The sequence below is a fragment of the Rhinopithecus roxellana genome, chromosome 4, assembly GCF_007565055.1.
Source record: "Rhinopithecus roxellana isolate Shanxi Qingling chromosome 4, ASM756505v1, whole genome shotgun sequence".
Lineage (NCBI taxonomy): Eukaryota > Metazoa > Chordata > Mammalia > Primates > Cercopithecidae > Rhinopithecus > Rhinopithecus roxellana.
In genome coordinates, this window is record NC_044552.1 from 27822928 (window position 1) to 27841932 (window position 19005).

General features: G+C 48.8%; 1 protein-coding gene across 4 annotated transcripts; it reads right to left on the reverse strand.

Annotated features, from left to right (window-relative positions):
* Positions 1–728: 728 nt before the first annotated feature.
* On the reverse strand, positions 729–3443 carry SMIM29 (small integral membrane protein 29). 4 transcript variants are annotated; one of them, XM_030929375.1, is made up of 5 exons: positions 3314–3443; positions 2085–2212; positions 1809–1834; positions 1383–1488; positions 729–1207 (listed from the first exon to the last, which is right to left on the reverse strand). In XM_030929375.1, exons 2-5 carry the CDS (start codon positions 2133–2135, stop codon positions 1142–1144), a joined length of 249 nt encoding a protein of 82 aa, XP_030785235.1. In that variant the 5' UTR covers positions 2136–2212; positions 3314–3443; the 3' UTR covers positions 729–1141. The 4 variants fall into 4 exon arrangements, with proteins under 4 accessions (XP_030785235.1, XP_030785234.1, XP_010356374.2 ...); XM_030929374.1 differs by having other exon boundaries at positions 3062–3443; XM_010358072.2 differs by having other exon boundaries at positions 731–1207; positions 2025–2212.
* Positions 3444–19005: the final 15562 nt, after the last annotated feature.

The following is a 19005-nucleotide window of genomic DNA, read 5'->3' on the forward strand; positions in this document are numbered from 1 at the left end:
GTCACCTGAGGTGGGCTGGGGCTGCTCCCCTAACCCTACTTTGCTTCCGCCACTCAGCCATTTCCCCATCCTCAGATGGGGCACCAATAACAAGGAGCTCACCCTGCCCTCTCCCAACCCCCCTCCTGCTCCTCCCTGCCCCCCAAGGTTCTGGTTCCATTTTTCCTCTGTTCACAAACTACCTCTGGACAGTTGTGTTGTTTTTTGTTCAATGTTCCATTCTTCGACATCCGTCATTGCTGCTGCTACCAGCGCCAAATGTTCATCCTCATTGCCTCCTGTTCTGCCCACGATCCCCTCCCCCGAGATACTCTTTGTGGGGAAGAGGGGCTGGGGCATGGCAGGCTGGGTGACCGACTACCCCAGTCCCAGGGAAGGTGGGGCCCTGCCCCTAGGATGCTGCAGCAGAGTGAGCAAGGGGGCCCGAATCGACCATAAAGGGTGTAGGGGCCGCCACCTCCCCCTGTTCTGTTGGGGAGGGGTAGCCGTGTTTGTCCCAGCCTGGGGCTCCCCCTCTGGTTTCCTATTTGCAGTTACTTGAATAAAAAAAAATATCCTTTTCTGGACTGGAGTCTCCTGTGGTGTGTGCCCCTAAAACCTGGGGCAGGTAGGGTAGGTGACACTTGTGTTCTGGCCCCCGTCCTTCAGGCTGTGGGAAGGGAGGGGAAATAGCACTGGAATCACCTCAGGAAGGTCATTTTAAGCCTCTTTTGATGAAATCAACAAAATCCCTAGCCACAAAACGTTTTATTTACAAAATATATACTGAATACTATACATCTGGCCCCATCACCATGGAAACAACTCCAAAGCCCTCCTGGGGATTTATGCCCAAGCCAAGCCCAGGAGGGCTAGAGAAAGCAAAGGTGTCTCCCAGCCGCCCCCATCCCAGAAGGAAAACCTCCCATGAGTGCCTGTGGGTGGGCAGTGAGCTTGACACCCACAAAGGGCAGAAGGCCTGGGGGTAGTGAGGTGATGGTGAGGGCGTGGGAAGCAGATGCTACTGAGGGTGGGTGGAGGGAGAAATGGAGACCCAGCACCCAGCAGGGGGAGCCAGGTGATGGCAGGGGAAGCAGGGTGACGGCAGGGCCCCAGGCAGTCCAGGACCGCAGGCTCTGAAGGGTGGGGTAAGGGGGTCAGGTCACGTCTTGACATCCAGCAGCGGCATCCGCTTGTGCTGGTAGCCACTCTGCCAGCCATGTACCACCTGTCGGGGAGGAGACCACACCACAAGGCTGGGCTGTGTTCCCTGGGAGTCTGTAGCACTCAGTTACAGCCCAAGTAAGCAGGACCAGGCTCTGGTTTCAGTGTGCACGAGTATGGCTGGGAACAGGGCTAACCCCCACCTTGCCTCATTCTACCCCTGGCGCCCAAGTGCTCACCTTGGGGTCTCCCATGTCAGAGAGAAGCTCCTGCTCAGCCTCATGCAGTTCCTCGGCTGGGTCATAGCTGTACATGGGGAGCAGGTGATGGCGCAGCCGGTCCACCCTGGGGAGCAGGGGAGGGGACTCAGCCTAGGAGGCCCCCCAACCCTCATCAAACACCTGGCTGCCCCATCTCACCTCCCTCTCCCAGGCAGGGGCACTTCCAGTGGGTGCCTTTTGGGACACACTATAGCTCCAAGAATACAACCCTGATTCTACAAAGGGGCTTTCCCCAGTGAGTAACCTCAGGCTGGGGCAAGGAAAACAAAATTCAGGCTTGTATCAGAATGGCTGAGGGACATCTTACAGAAATCTCAGAGCCTATGAGCAGGAATTTCAGAATGGGTGTGGGGATAGGGCAGGTGGGGAGACAGGGACACTCACCGCTTTTTCTTCTGTACATACATCACCTGCAACAGAGACACAGCACTGTGGGGGCTGCTGAGCCCAGGAAGGCCCACAAGCAGAGAGAGGCCCACCTCCACACCCTTCACTCCCTCAACAGGACAGTGGGGACTCTGTGCAGACTGGACCAGGCCCACCCAGCCCCTGCCTTAGCAAAGCTGTGAGTGTCTGTGTGCGTATATGAGGGCTCCTTACCACAGCCACCACCACCCCGACCAGGGTGATGAGGAAGAAGGGCCCCAACACATAGCCCACCATGGAGTCGCTGTTGGCCTGGGGGGCATTGGGCACAGTGGTGTTACTCATGACATCAGCAGCCGGAGGGCTGGGTGGTTGGTCAGCATGGGCAGTGGCACTTCGGGAGGGCGCCTCCACTGGGCTCCCTGGGGAGGAGGAAGGGAGGTTATCAGTTGCACCCAGGTGACATCCAGACTCTGGATCCCTCCCCCAGAGCTGGAGATCTATGAAAACTGGTCCCAGGTCAAATTCTGGGAGGAGGGATCCTCCAGGTAGATGTACTGGGTGTAACCCTCCAGTGAGTCTTGGCAAATCCTGTCAGGAAAGGGGATCAAGGGAAGGCCTGGATCCAGGGCTGAGTCCTGCCCAACTCCTATCCCTATATCAGGGCGGGGCCCAGCTGGAGACATTTACAAGTCTCAACTTCTGGGGAAAGAAGTGCAGGTTTCCAGTGCCTGCCCCAGCCCTTTTGGGGCATTGGGCTGCCAGTACCTGTCCAGTGGAGCAAAATGGATAAATGAGGTCTAAAGGAGGGACCTGCACTGCAGTCAGGGGTGAGGTGGGAGCATCTGAAGGAGCCCGCTTCCATCCTGGTCCAATCCCACTTCAAGCGATGGGCTCCATCCCTGAGTTCTATGCCCTTGTCCCTGGTGTCACCTCAGACATACAGCCCGAACACCCTCTGCCCCATCGGTTTCGTGTGCCAGGGTGGACACGAGTGGGTAAAGCTGGATTGTATCTTCAAGATGATGTCACCTTCCTCTTGTCTCCACCCAGGGCTCCGCCCAGGTCCCTCCCCTCCTGGCCTGGGCTGACAGGCAGAGGTGGAGAGGGTCAGTCCCCATCGACAGAAGCAAAGAAATCGTCCTGGGGCGGTTTGCACGCTGATGGCCCAAGGTCCGCGACCCAGGTTCGCTTGCGTCTCTATCAGAGGGCAAGGTATGAACGACCTACCCCCGTGTCCGTAGGGCACGGGGCATCGAGCTTGCCCTTACCCAGTCGTATGCTCATCGTCCCAGGCCAAGGGGGCATGCCAGGGGGGAGGGCGTCAGGCCGCTGCTAGGATGCGGGCCAGCAACAGCGGACAGGAGGTGGTTCCCACGGCGCTGGGAGGCTCAGGCCGGAGGTGGGGGGTGTTGGGGGACGCGGATGAGCCGCCCCGCGCCCGAACATCCTGGAAGCCCGGCACCCCGAGGCGTGGACCCGTGCCGGCGCTCTGCAGCCCAGCCGGCCTGGCCATGCCTTACCTCCCGCCGCTGCAGCCCCGACAGGAACGCCCTCGGTTGGCTCCCCGGCCCCGGAAAAGCCGTCAGGCGCGTGATCAAAGGACCCGGGGAAATGGGCCGGGCCTCAGCGCCCGGGCGCAGCCAATCCGGTAGCGGAAAGCGGGTGGCCTGGAGATTTCTGGAGCCGCCAATCCGGAGGCGGGGGTGGGCGGTGCGAAGGCGGGGACAGCGGGGCTTGCACGGTCCGCCCCGCGGCGGCAGGGGGCAGCCGAGGGCTACGCAGCGGGGGAGGAGAGGGCGGCTCCAGGCAGGATTGGGCAGGGCGGGGCGCGCAGTTTTCCAGAGGCCCCTGGCCCCCTCGCGTCAGGAGCTCGGATTCTGTGAGGTCCCTGGCGACCACCTCACTCACCCGTCTCGTTGCAGCCAGAGTAGGGTCGCGCCGCGCTCTAACGTTGAGCCCAGGCCCTTTGCGGCAGGACCCTGCTCCGGGCCCACTCGGCCTCCTTCTATGTTTGTTCCTTGGCCTTCGGGCTGTGCTCGACTGGTGGAGTGCGGCAGGACTGGGCTACCGGGGGCCCTGGCACGCCCACCCTCTCTGCGCCTTTTTTTTTTTTTTTTGAGATGGGAGTCTGGCTCTGTCGCCCAGGCTGGAGTGCAGTGGCACAATCTTGGTTCACTGTACCCTCCGTTTCCTGAGCTCAAGCGATTTTCCTGCCTCAGCTCTCCAGTAGCTGGGATTATAGGCGCGCACCACCACGCCCGGCTAATTTTTTTGTATTTTTAGTAGAGACAGAGTTTCACCGTGTTGGCCAGGCTGGTCTCGAACTGGTGACCTCAAGTGATCTGCCTGCCTCAACCTCCCAAAGTGCTGGGATTTCAGACTTGAGCAACCGTGCCCGGCCTATTGTGAGGATTAAATGATGACATGAGCAGGGAGTTTACCACATAATATCCCCTGAAATGTTAAGTTCCTCCTGTTCACCTGTTTTCGGTTTTAGGGAACACACGAAGCGGCGGGGTGAGGTTCCCCCGGGTCAAAGGCAACTTGCTAAGTCGGTAAACTTGGGTCAAAGCTTTTGTGGTCTTATCATTAAAATGGCACACATTTACTGGGAAAATCTGACTAAGGCCAGTGGAATTTACCAGTGTCAGTATTCTGGTTGCGATTATTACAGTTTTGTAAATCGTTATCATTCTGGGATTTTTTTTTTTTTTTTTTTTTTTTTTTTTTTTTGAGACAGAGTCTCGCTCTGTCACCCAGGCTGGAGTGCAGTGGCGCGATCTCGGCTCACTGCAAGCTCCACCTCTTGGGTTCATGCCATTCTCCTGCCTCAGCCTCCGGAGTAGCTGGAACTAGGGGCGCCCGCCACCAGGCCCGGCTAATGTTTTTGCATTTTTAGTAGAGACGGGGTTTCACTGTGTTAGCCAGGATGGTCTCGATGTCCTGACCTCGTGATCTGCCCACCTTGGCCTCCCAAAGTGCTGGGATTACAGGCATTGGGGGAATTTAAGCAAAGTGTACACAATCTCTCTGTATTATTATTATTATTATTATTATTATTATTAGGAGATGGAGTCTTGCTCTGTCAACCAGGCTGGAGTGCAGTGGCACGATCCTGGCTCACTGCAATCTCCGCCTCCCAGGTTCAAGTGATACTCCCTGCCTCAGCCTCCCGAGTAGCTGGGACTACAGGCGCCTGCCACCATGCCCGGCTAATTTTTGTAATTTCAGTAGAGACGAGGTTTCACCATGTTGGCCAGGCTAGTTTCGAACTCCTGACCTCAGGTGATTTGCCCACCTCGGCCTCCCAAAGTGCTGCGATTACAGGTGTGAGCCACCACACCCGGCCTCTCTGTATGGTTTTTTTTTCTTTTTTTTCTTTTTTTGTTTTTTTGAGATGGAGCCTCACGCTGTCACCCAGGCTGAAGTGCAGTGGCGCGATCTCGACTCACTGCAAGCTCCACCTCCCACAGTTCACGCCATTCTGCCTCAGCCTCCTGAGTAGCTGGGACTACAGGCGCCCGCTGCCATGCCCGGCTAATGCCCGGCTAATGTTTTGTATTTTTAGTAGAGATGGGGTTTCACGGTGTTAGCCAGGATGGTCTCAATCTCCTGACCTCGTGATCCGCCCACCTTGGCCCCCCAAAGTGCTGGGATTACAGGCGTGAGCCACCGCGCCCGGCCCTCTCTGTATGATTTCTTACAGCTATATATGAATCTACAGTTATGTCAAACGTGTGTGTGTGTGTATACATATTATTTATTTATATATATATATATATATATATAGTTTTGTAGCAGACCCTCCTCTACCCCCCCAAAATCACACATGATTGGGAAAACTGACTGGCAGATTATGGAAATCACCCAAGAACATCAAGGTTCTGGCAGCTGAACCAGGCTAAAGCCCTCCTGGATCACCAGGTGGTAATGGGCAAAAGGCATGATCTAGGTCACCCTGTTCTTGCCAGAGGAACCCTTAGGGGCAGATGTGAGGTTCTGGGAGCCCAGGCCCTATTAGCTAGAGGCAGCCAGTGGTGCCAACATGGGTGAGTTGCTTCGTCTGGTCCAGCCACAGGTTTCCTCAGGCCCTTCCAGGGAAGGCTGGATGAGGGCAGGTCTGGTGCAGAGGTCAGAGGGTAGATGGAAACTTTGATCCCTTGTCTCCAGACCCCACCATCTGACTGTGGTGGGGAATCAAGGATGGAGGGAAAGGATTGAAAGAAATGCGTGAGTCTGGAAGCTCCAGCTGGATCTCCTACTGCTCTCAAGCTTTTGAGTCTGGAGAGTAGGGAGACCCCTCATCCTAGGCTTCTGTCAGACAGAGCTGGGCCTGCCACGTCTTGCAAGCAAGTTGGGGGTAAGTGATGGGGTTTGAGAACTTAGGCCCTTGTGACTGCCCGCACATTCAACTTTTGTCCAGTTCCTCAGGCCTTCTAACCACAAATCTTGAGAGCCCTCTATGAGCAGGCCCAGTGGTCACATTGGTTAGAGGGGTATGTGGAGAAAGCCACTCTCAGGGCCAGAGACCCAGTAAAGATTTTACTTTCTTTTCCTTTTTTTCCCCTCTCCTGAGACGGAGTTTCGCTCTGTCATCCAGACTGGAGTGCAGTGGCACGATCTCAGCTCACTGCAACCTCTGCCTCCCGGGTTCAAGCGATTCTCCTGCCTCAGTCTCCTGAGTAGCTGGGACTACAGGTGTGCACCACCATGACTGGCTAATTTTTGTATTTTTAGTAGAGACGGGGTTTCAACATGTTGGCCAGGCTGGTCTCTGACTCCTGACCTCAGATGATTCACCTGCCTCAGCCTCCCAAAGTGCTGGGATTATAGGCGTGAGCCACCTGCCTGGGTTTTACTTTCTTTACTCCTAAGAGAGAACACCCTTGTGAGCTAGGCAGGGCAGGTGGAGCAACCGTGATTTGCAGATGAGTCAATTGATGCCCAAGCAATGTGATGACTTCTCAGGGCCCTTGGCCTGATCATTAACAGCAGAGTGGGATGAGATGACAGGTGGGCCTCTCTTCTTGGACAACTCTCTGCTGACAGCTGCCCCAGAGCTACATTTGAGGCCTAGGTGTCTTCCTGTGTTCAAGCTTCATATCTGATGAGAGTACCTCCAAGTATAGCCAGGAAAACTGCCGCTCTGCCTTCCCTCTTCATGCAGCTGCCATTTCAGGAAGCGGGAGGCTAGGGTGGGGTTGAGACTACATTGTGCTTCGCTGCTCGAGTTTTGACTGCCTCCTTATCCATGCTGCTGTGGTTAGTGCCTGGACTTGTCTGCCCACTTCAGCTAATGCCTCACTCATCCTTGTGTCCTCCAGCTCTGGATGCACTGAACAAACCAAAAAAGCAAGACCTGAAAGGATTGAACTATTTTCAGTTAACTTTTAGAATGAAGCTCAAGAAGATTTATAGGAAGGCAAAAATACCCAGTTTTTATAATATCTGACATCCGTTAAAAAATGGACCCTGGTGGCCAGGTGTGGTGGCTCATGCCTGTAATCCTAGCACTTTGGGAGGTCGAGGTGGTGGATCACCTGATGTCAGGAGTTCGAGACCAGCCTGGCCAAAGAGGTGAAACCCCGTCTCTACTAAAAATACGAAAATTAGCCGGGCATGGTGGCGGGAGCCTGTAATTCCAGCTACTCAGGAGACTGAGGCAGGAGAATCACTTGAACCCAGGAGGCACAGGTTGCAGTGAACCAAGATCATGCCATTGCACTCCAGCCTGGGTGACAAGAGTGAAATTCTGTCCCAAAAATAAAAAAAAAAAAAGGACCCTGGCTGGGTGCAGTGGCTCACACTTGTAATCCCAGCACTTAAGACAAGGAATGTATGAAAAATATCCCAGTGATCTTCTAGAGATGAAAACTACAGTATCAGATTTTAAGAAAACCATACGGGACAGGATTAATCACACTGGACAGAATTAATGGCAGGTAAGATATTACAGAAGAAAAGACAAGTGAACTTGAGGGCATAGCAATAGAAACTATCCAAAATGAAACCCAAAGATTAAAAAATAAAAAATATAAAAACAAAGAAAAATGAAAAAAGGATCAGTGAGTTGTGGGATAACCATAAATGGCCTAATATATGGATAATTAGAGGTCCAAAAGGAGAAGAAAAAAAGGACAGAAAAATATTTGAAGAAACCATGACCAAAAGCTTTCCAAACTTGAGCCAGGCGCAGTGGCTCACTCCTGTAATCCCAGCACTTTGGGAGGCCGAGGCAGGTGTATCACCTGAGGTCAGGAGTTCAAGACCAGCCTGACCAACATGAAGAAATCCCATCTCTACTAAAAAATACAAAAATTTGCCAGGCGTGGTGGTGCATGCCTGTAATCCCAGCTACTTGGGAGGCTGAGGCAGGAGGATCGCTTGAAGCTGGGAGGCAGAGGTTGCGGTAAGCTGAGATCATGCCATTGCACTGCAGCCTGGACAATAAGACCAAAACTCTGTCTCAAAAAACAAAACAACAACAACACAAAACTTTCCAAACTTCAAGATGACTATAAACCTACAGACCCAGGAAGCACGATAAACCCAGGCACAAGCAACATGAAGAAACTATGCCAAAGCACATCGTAATCAAATTGCTCAAAGCCAGTGGTAAAGATGTTACACACAGAGGAACAAAGTTAAGAATGACATAAGATTTCACTGGAAACAATCCAGGTGAGAAGATGGTGGAGCAACATCTTTTAACTACTTAAAGAAAAAACTCTCAGTCTAGAATATTGGGGAAAAAATCTGTCAAAAACAAGAAATAAAGATGTTTTCAGGCTGGGCGTGGTGGCTCACGCCTGTAATTCCAGCACTTTGGGAGGCCGAGGCGGGTGGATCACTTGAGGTCAGGAGTTTGAGACCAGCCTGGGCAGCATGGTGAAAGCCTGTCTCTACTAAAAATACAAACATTAGCCAGTCTCATAACCCGGTCTCAAAATAAATAAATAGATAAAAATTGAGCCATAAAATTAAAAAAGTTTTGAAAACCGTGTTTTCGGATATACAAAACTGAAAGGAATCATCACCAGTAGACCTGCACTGTAAGAACTGTTAAAGGAGATTCTTCAGGCAAAAAGGTAATTGTACCAAATGAAAATATGATCCAACAAGAGAAAGAAAGAAAGAGCGTCCAAATCGGTAAAGAGGAAGTCATACTGTCACTCTTTGCCAATGATATGATCTTTGACAAAGCAAACAAGAACATAAAGTGGGGAAAGGACACCCTGTTCATCAAATGGAGCTGGGATAATTGGCTAGCCACATGTAGGAGAATGAAACTGGATCCTCATCTCTCACCTTTTACAAAAACCAACTCAAGATGGATCAAAGATGTAAATCTAAGACCTAAGACCATAAAAATTCTAGAAGATTACATCAGAAAACCCCTTCTAGACATTGGCTTAGGCAAAGACTTCATGACCAAGAACCCAAAAGCAGATGCAACAAAAGCAAAAAGAAATAGATGGGATTAATTAAACTAAAAAGCTTCTGCACAGCAAAAGAAATAATCAGCAAACAGACAACCCACAGAATGGGAGAAAATCTTCACAATCTATACATCTAACGAAGGACTAATATCCAGATTCTACAAGGAACTCAAACAAATCAGCAAGAAAAAAGTGGGCTAAGGACATGAATAGACAATTCTCAAAAAAAAAAAAAAAAAAACAGATATACAAGTGACCAGCAAACATGAAAAAACGCTCAACATCACTACTGATCAGGGAAATGCACATGAAAAAACGCTCAACATCACTACTGATCAGGGAAATGCACATCAAAACCACAGTGTGATACCACCTCACTCCTGCAAGAAAAACCACAGTGTGATACCACCTCACTCCTGCAAGAAAAACCACAGTGTGATACCACCTCACTCCTGCAAGAAAAACCACAGTGTGATACCACCTCACTCCTGCAAGAAAAACCACAGTGTGATTCCACCTCACTCCTGCAAGAAAAACCACAGTGTGATACCACCTCACTCCTGCAAGAAAAACCACAGTGTGATACCACCTCACTCCTGCAAGAAAAACCACAGTGTGATACCACCTCACTCCTGCAAGAAAAACCACAGTGTGATACCACCTCACTCCTGCAAGAAAAACCACAGTGTGATACCACCTCACTCCTGCAAGAAAAACCACAGTGTGATACCACCTCACTCCTGCAAGAAAAACCACAGTGTGATACCACCTCACTCCTGCAAGAAAAACCACAGTGTGATACCACCTCACTCCTGCAAGAAAAACCACAGTGTGATACCACCTCACTCCTGCAAGAAAAACCACAGTGTGATACCCCCTCACTCCTGCAAGAAAAACCACAGTGTGATACCCCCTCACTCCTGCAAGAAAAACCACAGTGTGATACCACCTCACTCCTGCAAGAAAAACCACAGTGTGATACCACCTCACTCCTGCAAGAAAAACCACAGTGTGATACCACCTCACTCCTGCAAGAAAAACCACAGTGTGATACCCCCTCACTCCTGCAAGAAAAACCACAGTGTGATACCACCTCACTCCTGCAAGAAAAACCACAGTGTGATACCACCTCACTCCTGCAAGAAAAACCACAGTGTGATACCACCTCACTCCTGCAAGAAAAACCACAGTGTGATACCACCTCACTCCTGCAAGAAAAACCACAGTGTGATACCACCTCACTCCTGCAAGAAAAACCACAGTGTGATACCCCCTCACTCCTGCAAGAAAAACCACAGTGTGATACCACCTCACTCCTGCAAGAAAAACCACAGTGTGATACCACCTCACTCCTGCAAGAAAAACCACAGTGTGATACCACCTCACTCCTGCAAGAAAAACCACAGTGTGATACCACCTCACTCCTGCAAGAAAAACCACAGTGTGATACCACCTCACTCCTGCAAGAAAAACCACAGTGTGATACCCCCTCACTCCTGCAAGAAAAACCACAGTGTGATACCACCTCACTCCTGCAAGAAAAACCACAGTGTGATACCACCTCACTCCTGCAAGAAAAACCACAGTGTGATACCCCCTCACTCCTGCAAGAAAAACCACAGTGTGATACCACCTCACTCCTGCAAGAAAAACCACAGTGTGATACCACCTCACTCCTGCAAGAAAAACCACAGTGTGATACCACCTCACTCCTGCAAGAAAAACCACAGTGTGATACCCCCTCACTCCTGCAAGAAAAACCACAGTGTGATACCACCTCACTCCTGCAAGAAAAACCACAGTGTGATACCACCTCACTCCTGCAAGAAAAACCACAGTGTGATACCACCTCACTCCTGCAAGAATGGCCATAATAAAAAAATCAAAACACAGGCCGGGCGCGGTGGCTCACACCTGTAATCCCAGCACTTTGGGAGGCCTAGGCAGGCAGATCATGAGAACAGGAGATTGAGACCACCCTGGCTAACACAATGAAACCCCATCTCTACTAAAAATACAAAAAAATTAACCAAGTGTGGTGGTATGCCCCTTAATGTCAGCTACTTGGGAGACTGAGGCAGGAGAATCACTTGAACCTGGGAGGTGGAGCTTGCAGTGAGCTGAGATCGTGCCACTGCACTCCAGCCTGGGCGACAGAGCCAGACTGACTCCGCCTCAAAAAAAAAAGAAACAAAAAACAATAGATATTGGCATGTATGTGGTGAAAACGGAACACTTTTACACTGCTCGTGGGAATGCAAACTAGTACAACCACTATGGAAAACAGTGTGGAGATTCCTTAAAGAACTAAAAGTAGATCTACCATTTGATCCAGCAATCCCACTACTGGGTATCTACCCAGAGTAAAATAAGTCATTATATGAAAAAAGACACTTGCAGCTGGACTCAGTGGCTCAGCACTTTGTAGTCCCAGCACTTTGGGAGGCCGAGGTGGACGGATCACCTGAGGTCAGGAGTTTGAGACCAGCCTGGCCAACATGGTGAAACCCCGTCTCTACTAAAACTACAAAAATTAGCTGGGCATGGTGGCACACACCTGTAGTCCCAGCTACTTCGGAGGCTGAGGCATGAGAATCTCTTGAACCCAAGAGGTGGAGGTTGCAATGAACCGAGATCACGCCAGTGCACTCCACTCCAGCCTGGGCAAAAGAATGAGACACAGCGAGACCTTGTCTCAAAAAAAAAAAAAAAAAAAAAGAGAGAGAGAAAGAAAGAAAGAAGACACTTGCACACACATGTTTATAGCAGCACAATTTGGAATTGCCAAAATATGGAACCAGCCCAAATGCCCATCAATCAACGAGTGGATAAAGAAAATGTGATATATATATACACACCATGGAATACTACTCAGCCATAAAAAGGAATGAAATAATGGGATGTGCAGCAACCTGGATGGAGTTGGAGACCGTTATTCTAAGTGAAGTAACTCAGAAATGGAACACCAGACACCTATGTTCTCACTTGTAAGTAGGAGCTAAGCCATGAGGATGCAAAGGCATAAGAATGATACAGTGGACTTTGAGGACTTGGGGGAAAGGGTGGGAGGGGGTGAGGGATATAAGACTACACACCGGGTACAGTGTACACGACTCAGGTGATGGGTGCACCAAATTCTCAGAAATCACTGCTAAAGAACTTACCAAACACCACCTGTTCCCCAAAAACCTACTTAAAAAAAACAAAAAAATATGGACCTACCTAAAGGAATGAAGAGTACTGAAAATGGTAGTTATGTGAGTAAATATATATGTAAATATATTTATATGTGTCAGTGTGTATATATGTACATACACACATGCTCATATATTCCACACACATATACACATATATTCCCCCCCACACACACACCACCATTTTTGTTTGTTTGCTTTTATTTACTTATTTTTGAGACAGAGTTTCACTCTTGTTGCCCAGGCTGGAGTGCAATGGTGCCATCTCGGCTCACTGCAACCTCTGCCTCCCTGGTTCAAGTGATTCTCCTGCTTCAGCCTCCTGAGTAATTAGGATTACAGGCACCTGCCACCACGCCCAGCTAATTTTTGTATTTTTCATGGAGACAGGGTTTCACCATGTTGGCCAGGCTAGTCTAAAACTCCTGACCTCAGGTGACCCGCCCGCTTCAGCCTCCCAAAGTGCTGGGATTACAGGCGTGAGCCACTGCGCCCGGCCTGTTTGTTTTTAGAGACCAGTTCTCCCTATGTTGCCTAGACTGGTCTAGAACTCCTTGGTTCAAGCAATCTTCATGTCTCAGCCTCCCAAGTAGCTGGGATTACAGACGCATGCCACCATGCCCAACTTGCCCCGTCTTGTTAGTTAAATATTTTTAAAGAGGTAATTGAGGCCAGGCATGGTGGCTCACACCTGTAATCCCAACACTTTGGGAGGCCAAGGTGCACAGATCACCTGAGGTCAGGAGTTTGAGACCAGCCTGGCTAACATGGCAAAACCCCGTCTTTACTAAAAACAGCCAGGTGTGGTGGCGCACACCTGTAGTCCCAGCTACTCAGGGAGACTGAGGCAGGGGAACCGCTTGAACCTGGGAGACGAAGGTTAAAGTGAGCCAAGATCGTACCCCTGCACTCCACCCTGGGAGACAGAGCAAGACTCTATCTCAAAAAAAAGAAAAAAAAAGTAATAGATTGTAACAAAAAACCCAATATTCTGTTGTGGGACTTTTGCACATGGAACATTTGTCAAGACAGACCATATTCTGAGCCACAAAACAAGTCTTGGCCGGGCATAGTGGCTCATGCCTGTAATCCCAGCACTTTGGGAGGCCAAGGCGGGTGAATCACCTGAGGTCAGGAGTTCCAGACCAGCCTGGCCAACATGGTAAAACCTTGTCTCTACTAAAAATGCAAAAATTAGCCAGGTGTAGTGGCACATGCATGTGATTCCAGCTACTTGGGAGCTGAGGCAGGAGAATCACTTGAACCCTGGAGGCGGAGGTTGCAGTGAGCCGAGATCACACCACTGAACTCCAGCCTGGGTGACAAGAGTGAAACTCCATCTCAGAAAAAACAAAACAAAACAAAAAAGTCTCAATAAATATAAAGGATGCAATTTATGTATTACTTTAATAGCATAAAGGTTGGGAAAGAAATGGGAATATACTACTATATTCATATATATATGAGGTTGTATAATATCACTTAATGAGAGACTGTGGTGAATTGATGATGTATATAGTATGAACCCTAAAGTAACTAACAAAGTAACAAAGAGTTATAGATACCAACAAAGAAAATAAAGTGGAAATATAAAATAAGAAATCTTAAAAAAAAAAAAAAAAAGGCAGAAAAAGAGGAACAGGGGGGTGGGGGGGTGGCTCACACCTGTAATCCCAGCACTTTGGGAGGCTGAGGCGGGCAGATCATGAGGTCAGGAGATTGAGACCATCCTGGCTAACACGGTGAAACCCTGTCTCTACTAAAAAATATAACAAAAATTAGCTGGGCGTGGTGGTGTGCACCTGTAGTACCATCTACTCAGGAGGCTGAGGCAGGAGAATGGTGTGAACCTGGGAGGCGGAGCTCATAGTGAGCCGAGATCGCGCACTGCACTCCAGCCTGGGTGAGACTCCGTCTCAAAGGAAAAAAAAAAAAAGAAAAGAAAAAGAGGAACAGGGGAACCAAGAACAGGTAAGACAACTATAAAACAAATAGCAAAGGCCGGGCACGGTGGCTCACGCTGTAATCCCAGCACTTTGGGAGGCCGAGGCGGGTGGATCACCTGAGGTCAACAGTTTGAGACCAGCCTGGCCAACATGGAGAAACCCCATCTCTACTAAAAATACAAACATTAGCCAGGCATGGTGGCGGGTGCCTGTAATCCCAGCTACTCGGGAGGCTGAGGCAAGAGAATCACTTGAACGCGGGAGGTGGAGGTTGCAGTGAGCCGATATCATGCCACTGCCCTTCAGCTTTGGCAACAGAGCAAGACTCCATCTCAAAAAAAAAAAAAAAAAAAAAAAAAAAAAGCTGGATGATAAAATGAAACATAACTATATCAACCATTACATTAAAAGTAAATGGGGGCCAGATGCGGTGGCTCACGCCTGTAAACCCAGCACTTTGGGAGGCTTAGGCAGGCGGATCATGAGGTCAGGAGATCGAGACCATCCTGACTAACACAGTGAAACCCCGTCTCTACTAAAAATACAAAAAAAATTAACCACGTGTGGTGGTAGGCACCTGTAGTCTCAGCTATTCAGGAGGCTGAGGCAGGAGAATGGTATGAACCCGGGATGCGGAGCTTGCAGTGAGCCGAAATTGCGCCACTGCACTCCAGCCTGGGCCACAGTGAGACTCAAAAAAACAAAAAACAAACAAAAAAAAAAAACAAAAAAGTAAATGGGAGCCGGATGTGGTGGCTCATGCCTGTAATCCCAGCACTTTGGGAGGCCGAGGCGGGTGGATCACGAGGTCAGGAGTTCAAGACCAGCCTGGCCAACACAGTGAAACCCTATCTCTACTAAAAATACAAAAATTAGCTGGGCGTGGTGGCACACACCTGTAATACCAGCTACTCAAGAGGCTGAGGCAGGAGTATCTGCAGGAGGCAGAGGTTGCAGTGAGCCAAGATCACGCCACTGCACTCCAGCCTGGATGACAGAGCTAAACTCCATCTCAAAAACAAACAAACAAAAAAAGTAAATGGGAGGCCAGGCGTGGTGGCACTTGCCTATAATTCAAGAACTTGGAGTGGCTGAAGTGGGAGATTTGCTTGAGCCCAGGAGCTCAAGACCTGCCTGGGCAACATAGGAAGACCCTGTCTCTACCAAAAAAAAAAAAAAAAAAAAAGGCCAGTGTGTAGCACATGCCTGTAATCCTAGCTACCTGGAGGCTAAGGTGGGAGGATCACTTAAGGCCAGGTGGTTGAAGCTGCAGTGAGCTGTGATCGCACGACAGAACTGCAGCCTGGAAAGCAGAGTGAGACCCTGTCTCAATAAAAATAAAAAATAAAAAAAAATAATAAAGTAAATGGTTTAAACAACCTATTTAAATATCAGAGATTTTTAGGCTGGATAAAAAAGCAAGCTTCAATACATGCTGCCCGCAAGAATGCATTTTGAATGTAAAGATTCAAATATGCTAAAAGTTAAAGGGTGGAAAGATGCTGACACTATGTTTACATTAATCGAAAGAAAGCTGGAAGGGCTATGATAATATCAAGCAAAGTTAATTTCAGAGCAGAGCATGTTACCAGAGATAAAGAAGGTGATTTCATAACAACAAAAACGCTAATCAAGGACATAACAATCCTAAATGTCCATGTGCCCAATAAGAGAGCTTCTAAATATATGAAACAGCTCACGCCTGTAATCCCAGCACTTTGGGAGGCCGAGGTGGGCAGACCACCTGAGGTTGGGAGACGGAGACCAGCCTGACCAACATGGAGAAACCCTGTCTCTACTAAAAATACAAAAATTGGCCTGGCGTGGTGGCACATGCCTGTACTCCCAGCTACTCGGGAGGCTGAGGCAAGAGAATTGCTTGAACCTGGGAGGCAGAAGTGGCGGTGAGCCGAGATTGCGCCATTGCACTCCAGCCTGGGCAACAAGAGCGTAACTCTAAAAAAAAAAAATTATATATATATATATATGTGTGTGTGTGTGTATATATATATATATATATATATATATATATATATATGCCACGAAAACTGATAGAACTGCAAGAAATGACCAGGTGTGGTGGCACACCTGTAGTCTCTGCTACTTGGAGGCTGAGGCATGAGGATTGCTTGAGCCCAGGAGTTGAAGATTGCAGGACACTATGATAGTGTCTGCGAATACCCACTACACTCCAGCCTGAGCAACACAGCAAGACCATGTCTCTAAATAAATTAATTGGCCGGGCGCGGTGGCTCAAGCCTGTAATCCCAGCACTTTGGGAGGCCGAGACTGGCGGATCACGAGGTCAGGAGATCAAGACCATCCTGACTAACATGGTGAAACCCCGTCTCTACTAAAAATACAAAAAACTAGCCGGGCGACCTGGCGGGCGCCTGTAGTCCCAGCTACTCGGGAGGCTGAGGCAGGAGAATGGCGTGAACCCGGGAGGCGGAGCTTGCAGTGAGCTGAGATCCGGCCACTGCACTCCAGCCTGGGCGACAGAGCCAGACTCCGTCTCAAAAAAAAAAAAAATAAAATAAATTAATTAAATATTTTTTAAAAAGAAGAACTGCAAGGAAAAAAAAGATCACAATTATAGTCAGAGATTTAAATACTCCTCTCAGTAATTGATAAAACAGGTAGAGAGTATAATCAGCCAGGACATGCAGACTTGAACAACACTGTCAATCAATCAACTTGACCTGATTGACATTTATAAAACACTCCACCTAATAATAGGTGCACAGAGAACATTTATCAAGATAGATACTATATTGGTCCATAAAACAAGTCTCCAAAGATTAAAAAATATTCAAGTAATACAAAGTATGGAGTGGGTGTGGTTGCTCACACCTGTAATCCCAGCACTTTGGGAGGCTGAGGTGGGTGAATCCTGAGGTCAGGAGTTTGAGACCAGCCTGACCAACATGGTGAAACCCTGTCTCTATTAAAATACAAAAAGTAGCTGGGCACGTTGGTGTGTGCCTGTAATCTCAGCTACTCAGGAGGCTGAGGCAGGAGAATCTCTTAAACCCAAGAGGCAGAGGTTGCAGTGGGTCAAGACAGTGTCATTGCACTCTAGCTTGGGCAACAAGAGCTCAACTCCATCTCAAAAAAACAAACAACAAAAAAACACAAAGTATGTTATCTGATCACAATGAAATTACATTAGGAATGAATAACATAAAGATTCTTGGGGCCGGGCGCAGTGGCTCATGCCTATAATCCCAGCACTTTGGGAGGCCAAGGCAGGCGGATCCGAGATCAGGAGATTGAGACCATCCTGGCTAACACAGTGAAACCCCATCTCTACTGAAAATACAACAAAAAAATTAGCCGGGCATGGTGGCAGGTGCGTGTAGTCTCAGCTACTTGGGAGGCTGAGGCAGGAGAATGGCGGGAACCCGGGAGGCGGGGCTTGCAGTGAGCCGAGATCGTGCCACGGTGCTCCAGCCTGGGCAACAGAGTGAGCCTCCGTTTCAAAAAAAAAAAAAAAGAAAAAGAAGAAGATTCTTGGAAGATCCCCAAATACTTGGAAACTGAATTAACACACCTCTGGATCACAGAATAATTAGAATTTATTTTGAACTGAATCCAAATGAAAACAACATATCGCAATTTGTGATATTGCATGATATTGCATGAAGAGACTTATAGCACTAAATGCCTCTATTACAGAAAAAAGAAAGGTCTCATGTCAATGACTTTAGCTACCACCTAAAAACAAAGTAAGCAGAGGAAAAGAAATACCAAAAAAAACCTGCAGAAATAAAAAAAAATTAGAAAATAAAAAAATACAGAAAATCAATGAAATCAAAAGCTGCTTCTTGAGATCAACAACATGTATAAACCTCTAGCCAGATTGATGAGGAAAAAAGACACAAATCATTAATATCAAAAATGAGGGCCGGGCGTGGTGGCTCACACCTCTAATCCCAGCACTTTGGGAGGCAATGTGGGTGAATCACCTGAGGTCAAGAGACCGAGACCAGCCTGGCCAACATGGCGAAACCCCGTCGCTACTAAAAAAATACAAAAATTAGCCATGAGTGGTGACACACACCTGTAGTCCCAGCTAATCAGGAGGCTGAGATGGGAGAATTGCTTGAACCTGGGAGGCGGAGGTTGCAGTGAGCTGAGATTGCGCCATTGCACTCCAGCCTGGCTGACAGAGTGTCTCAAAAAAAAAAAAAAAAAAAAAAGAGAGAGAGATAGGTAACTTTACTACAGACTTCACAGATAATAATAAAAGAATAATTAGGGAATATTAGGAACAACTTTATGCCAATACATTTGGCAATTTAGGCTAAGTGGAGAATACATGGAAAGACACCAATTGCTAAAGTGTACTTAAAAAGAAGTAGTTTCGGGCTGGGCGCGGTGGCTCAAGCCTGTAATCCCAGCACTTTGGGAGGCCGAGACGGGCGGATCACAAGGTCAGGAGATCGAGACCATCCTGGCTAACATGGTGAAACCCCGTCTCTACTAAAAAATATATAAAAAAAAAAAAACTAGCCGGGCGAGGTGGCGGATGCCTGTAGTCCCAGCTACTCGGGAGGCTGAGGCAGGAGAATGGCGGGAACCCGGGAGGCGGAGCTTGCAGTGAGCTGAGATCTGGCCACTGCACTCCAGC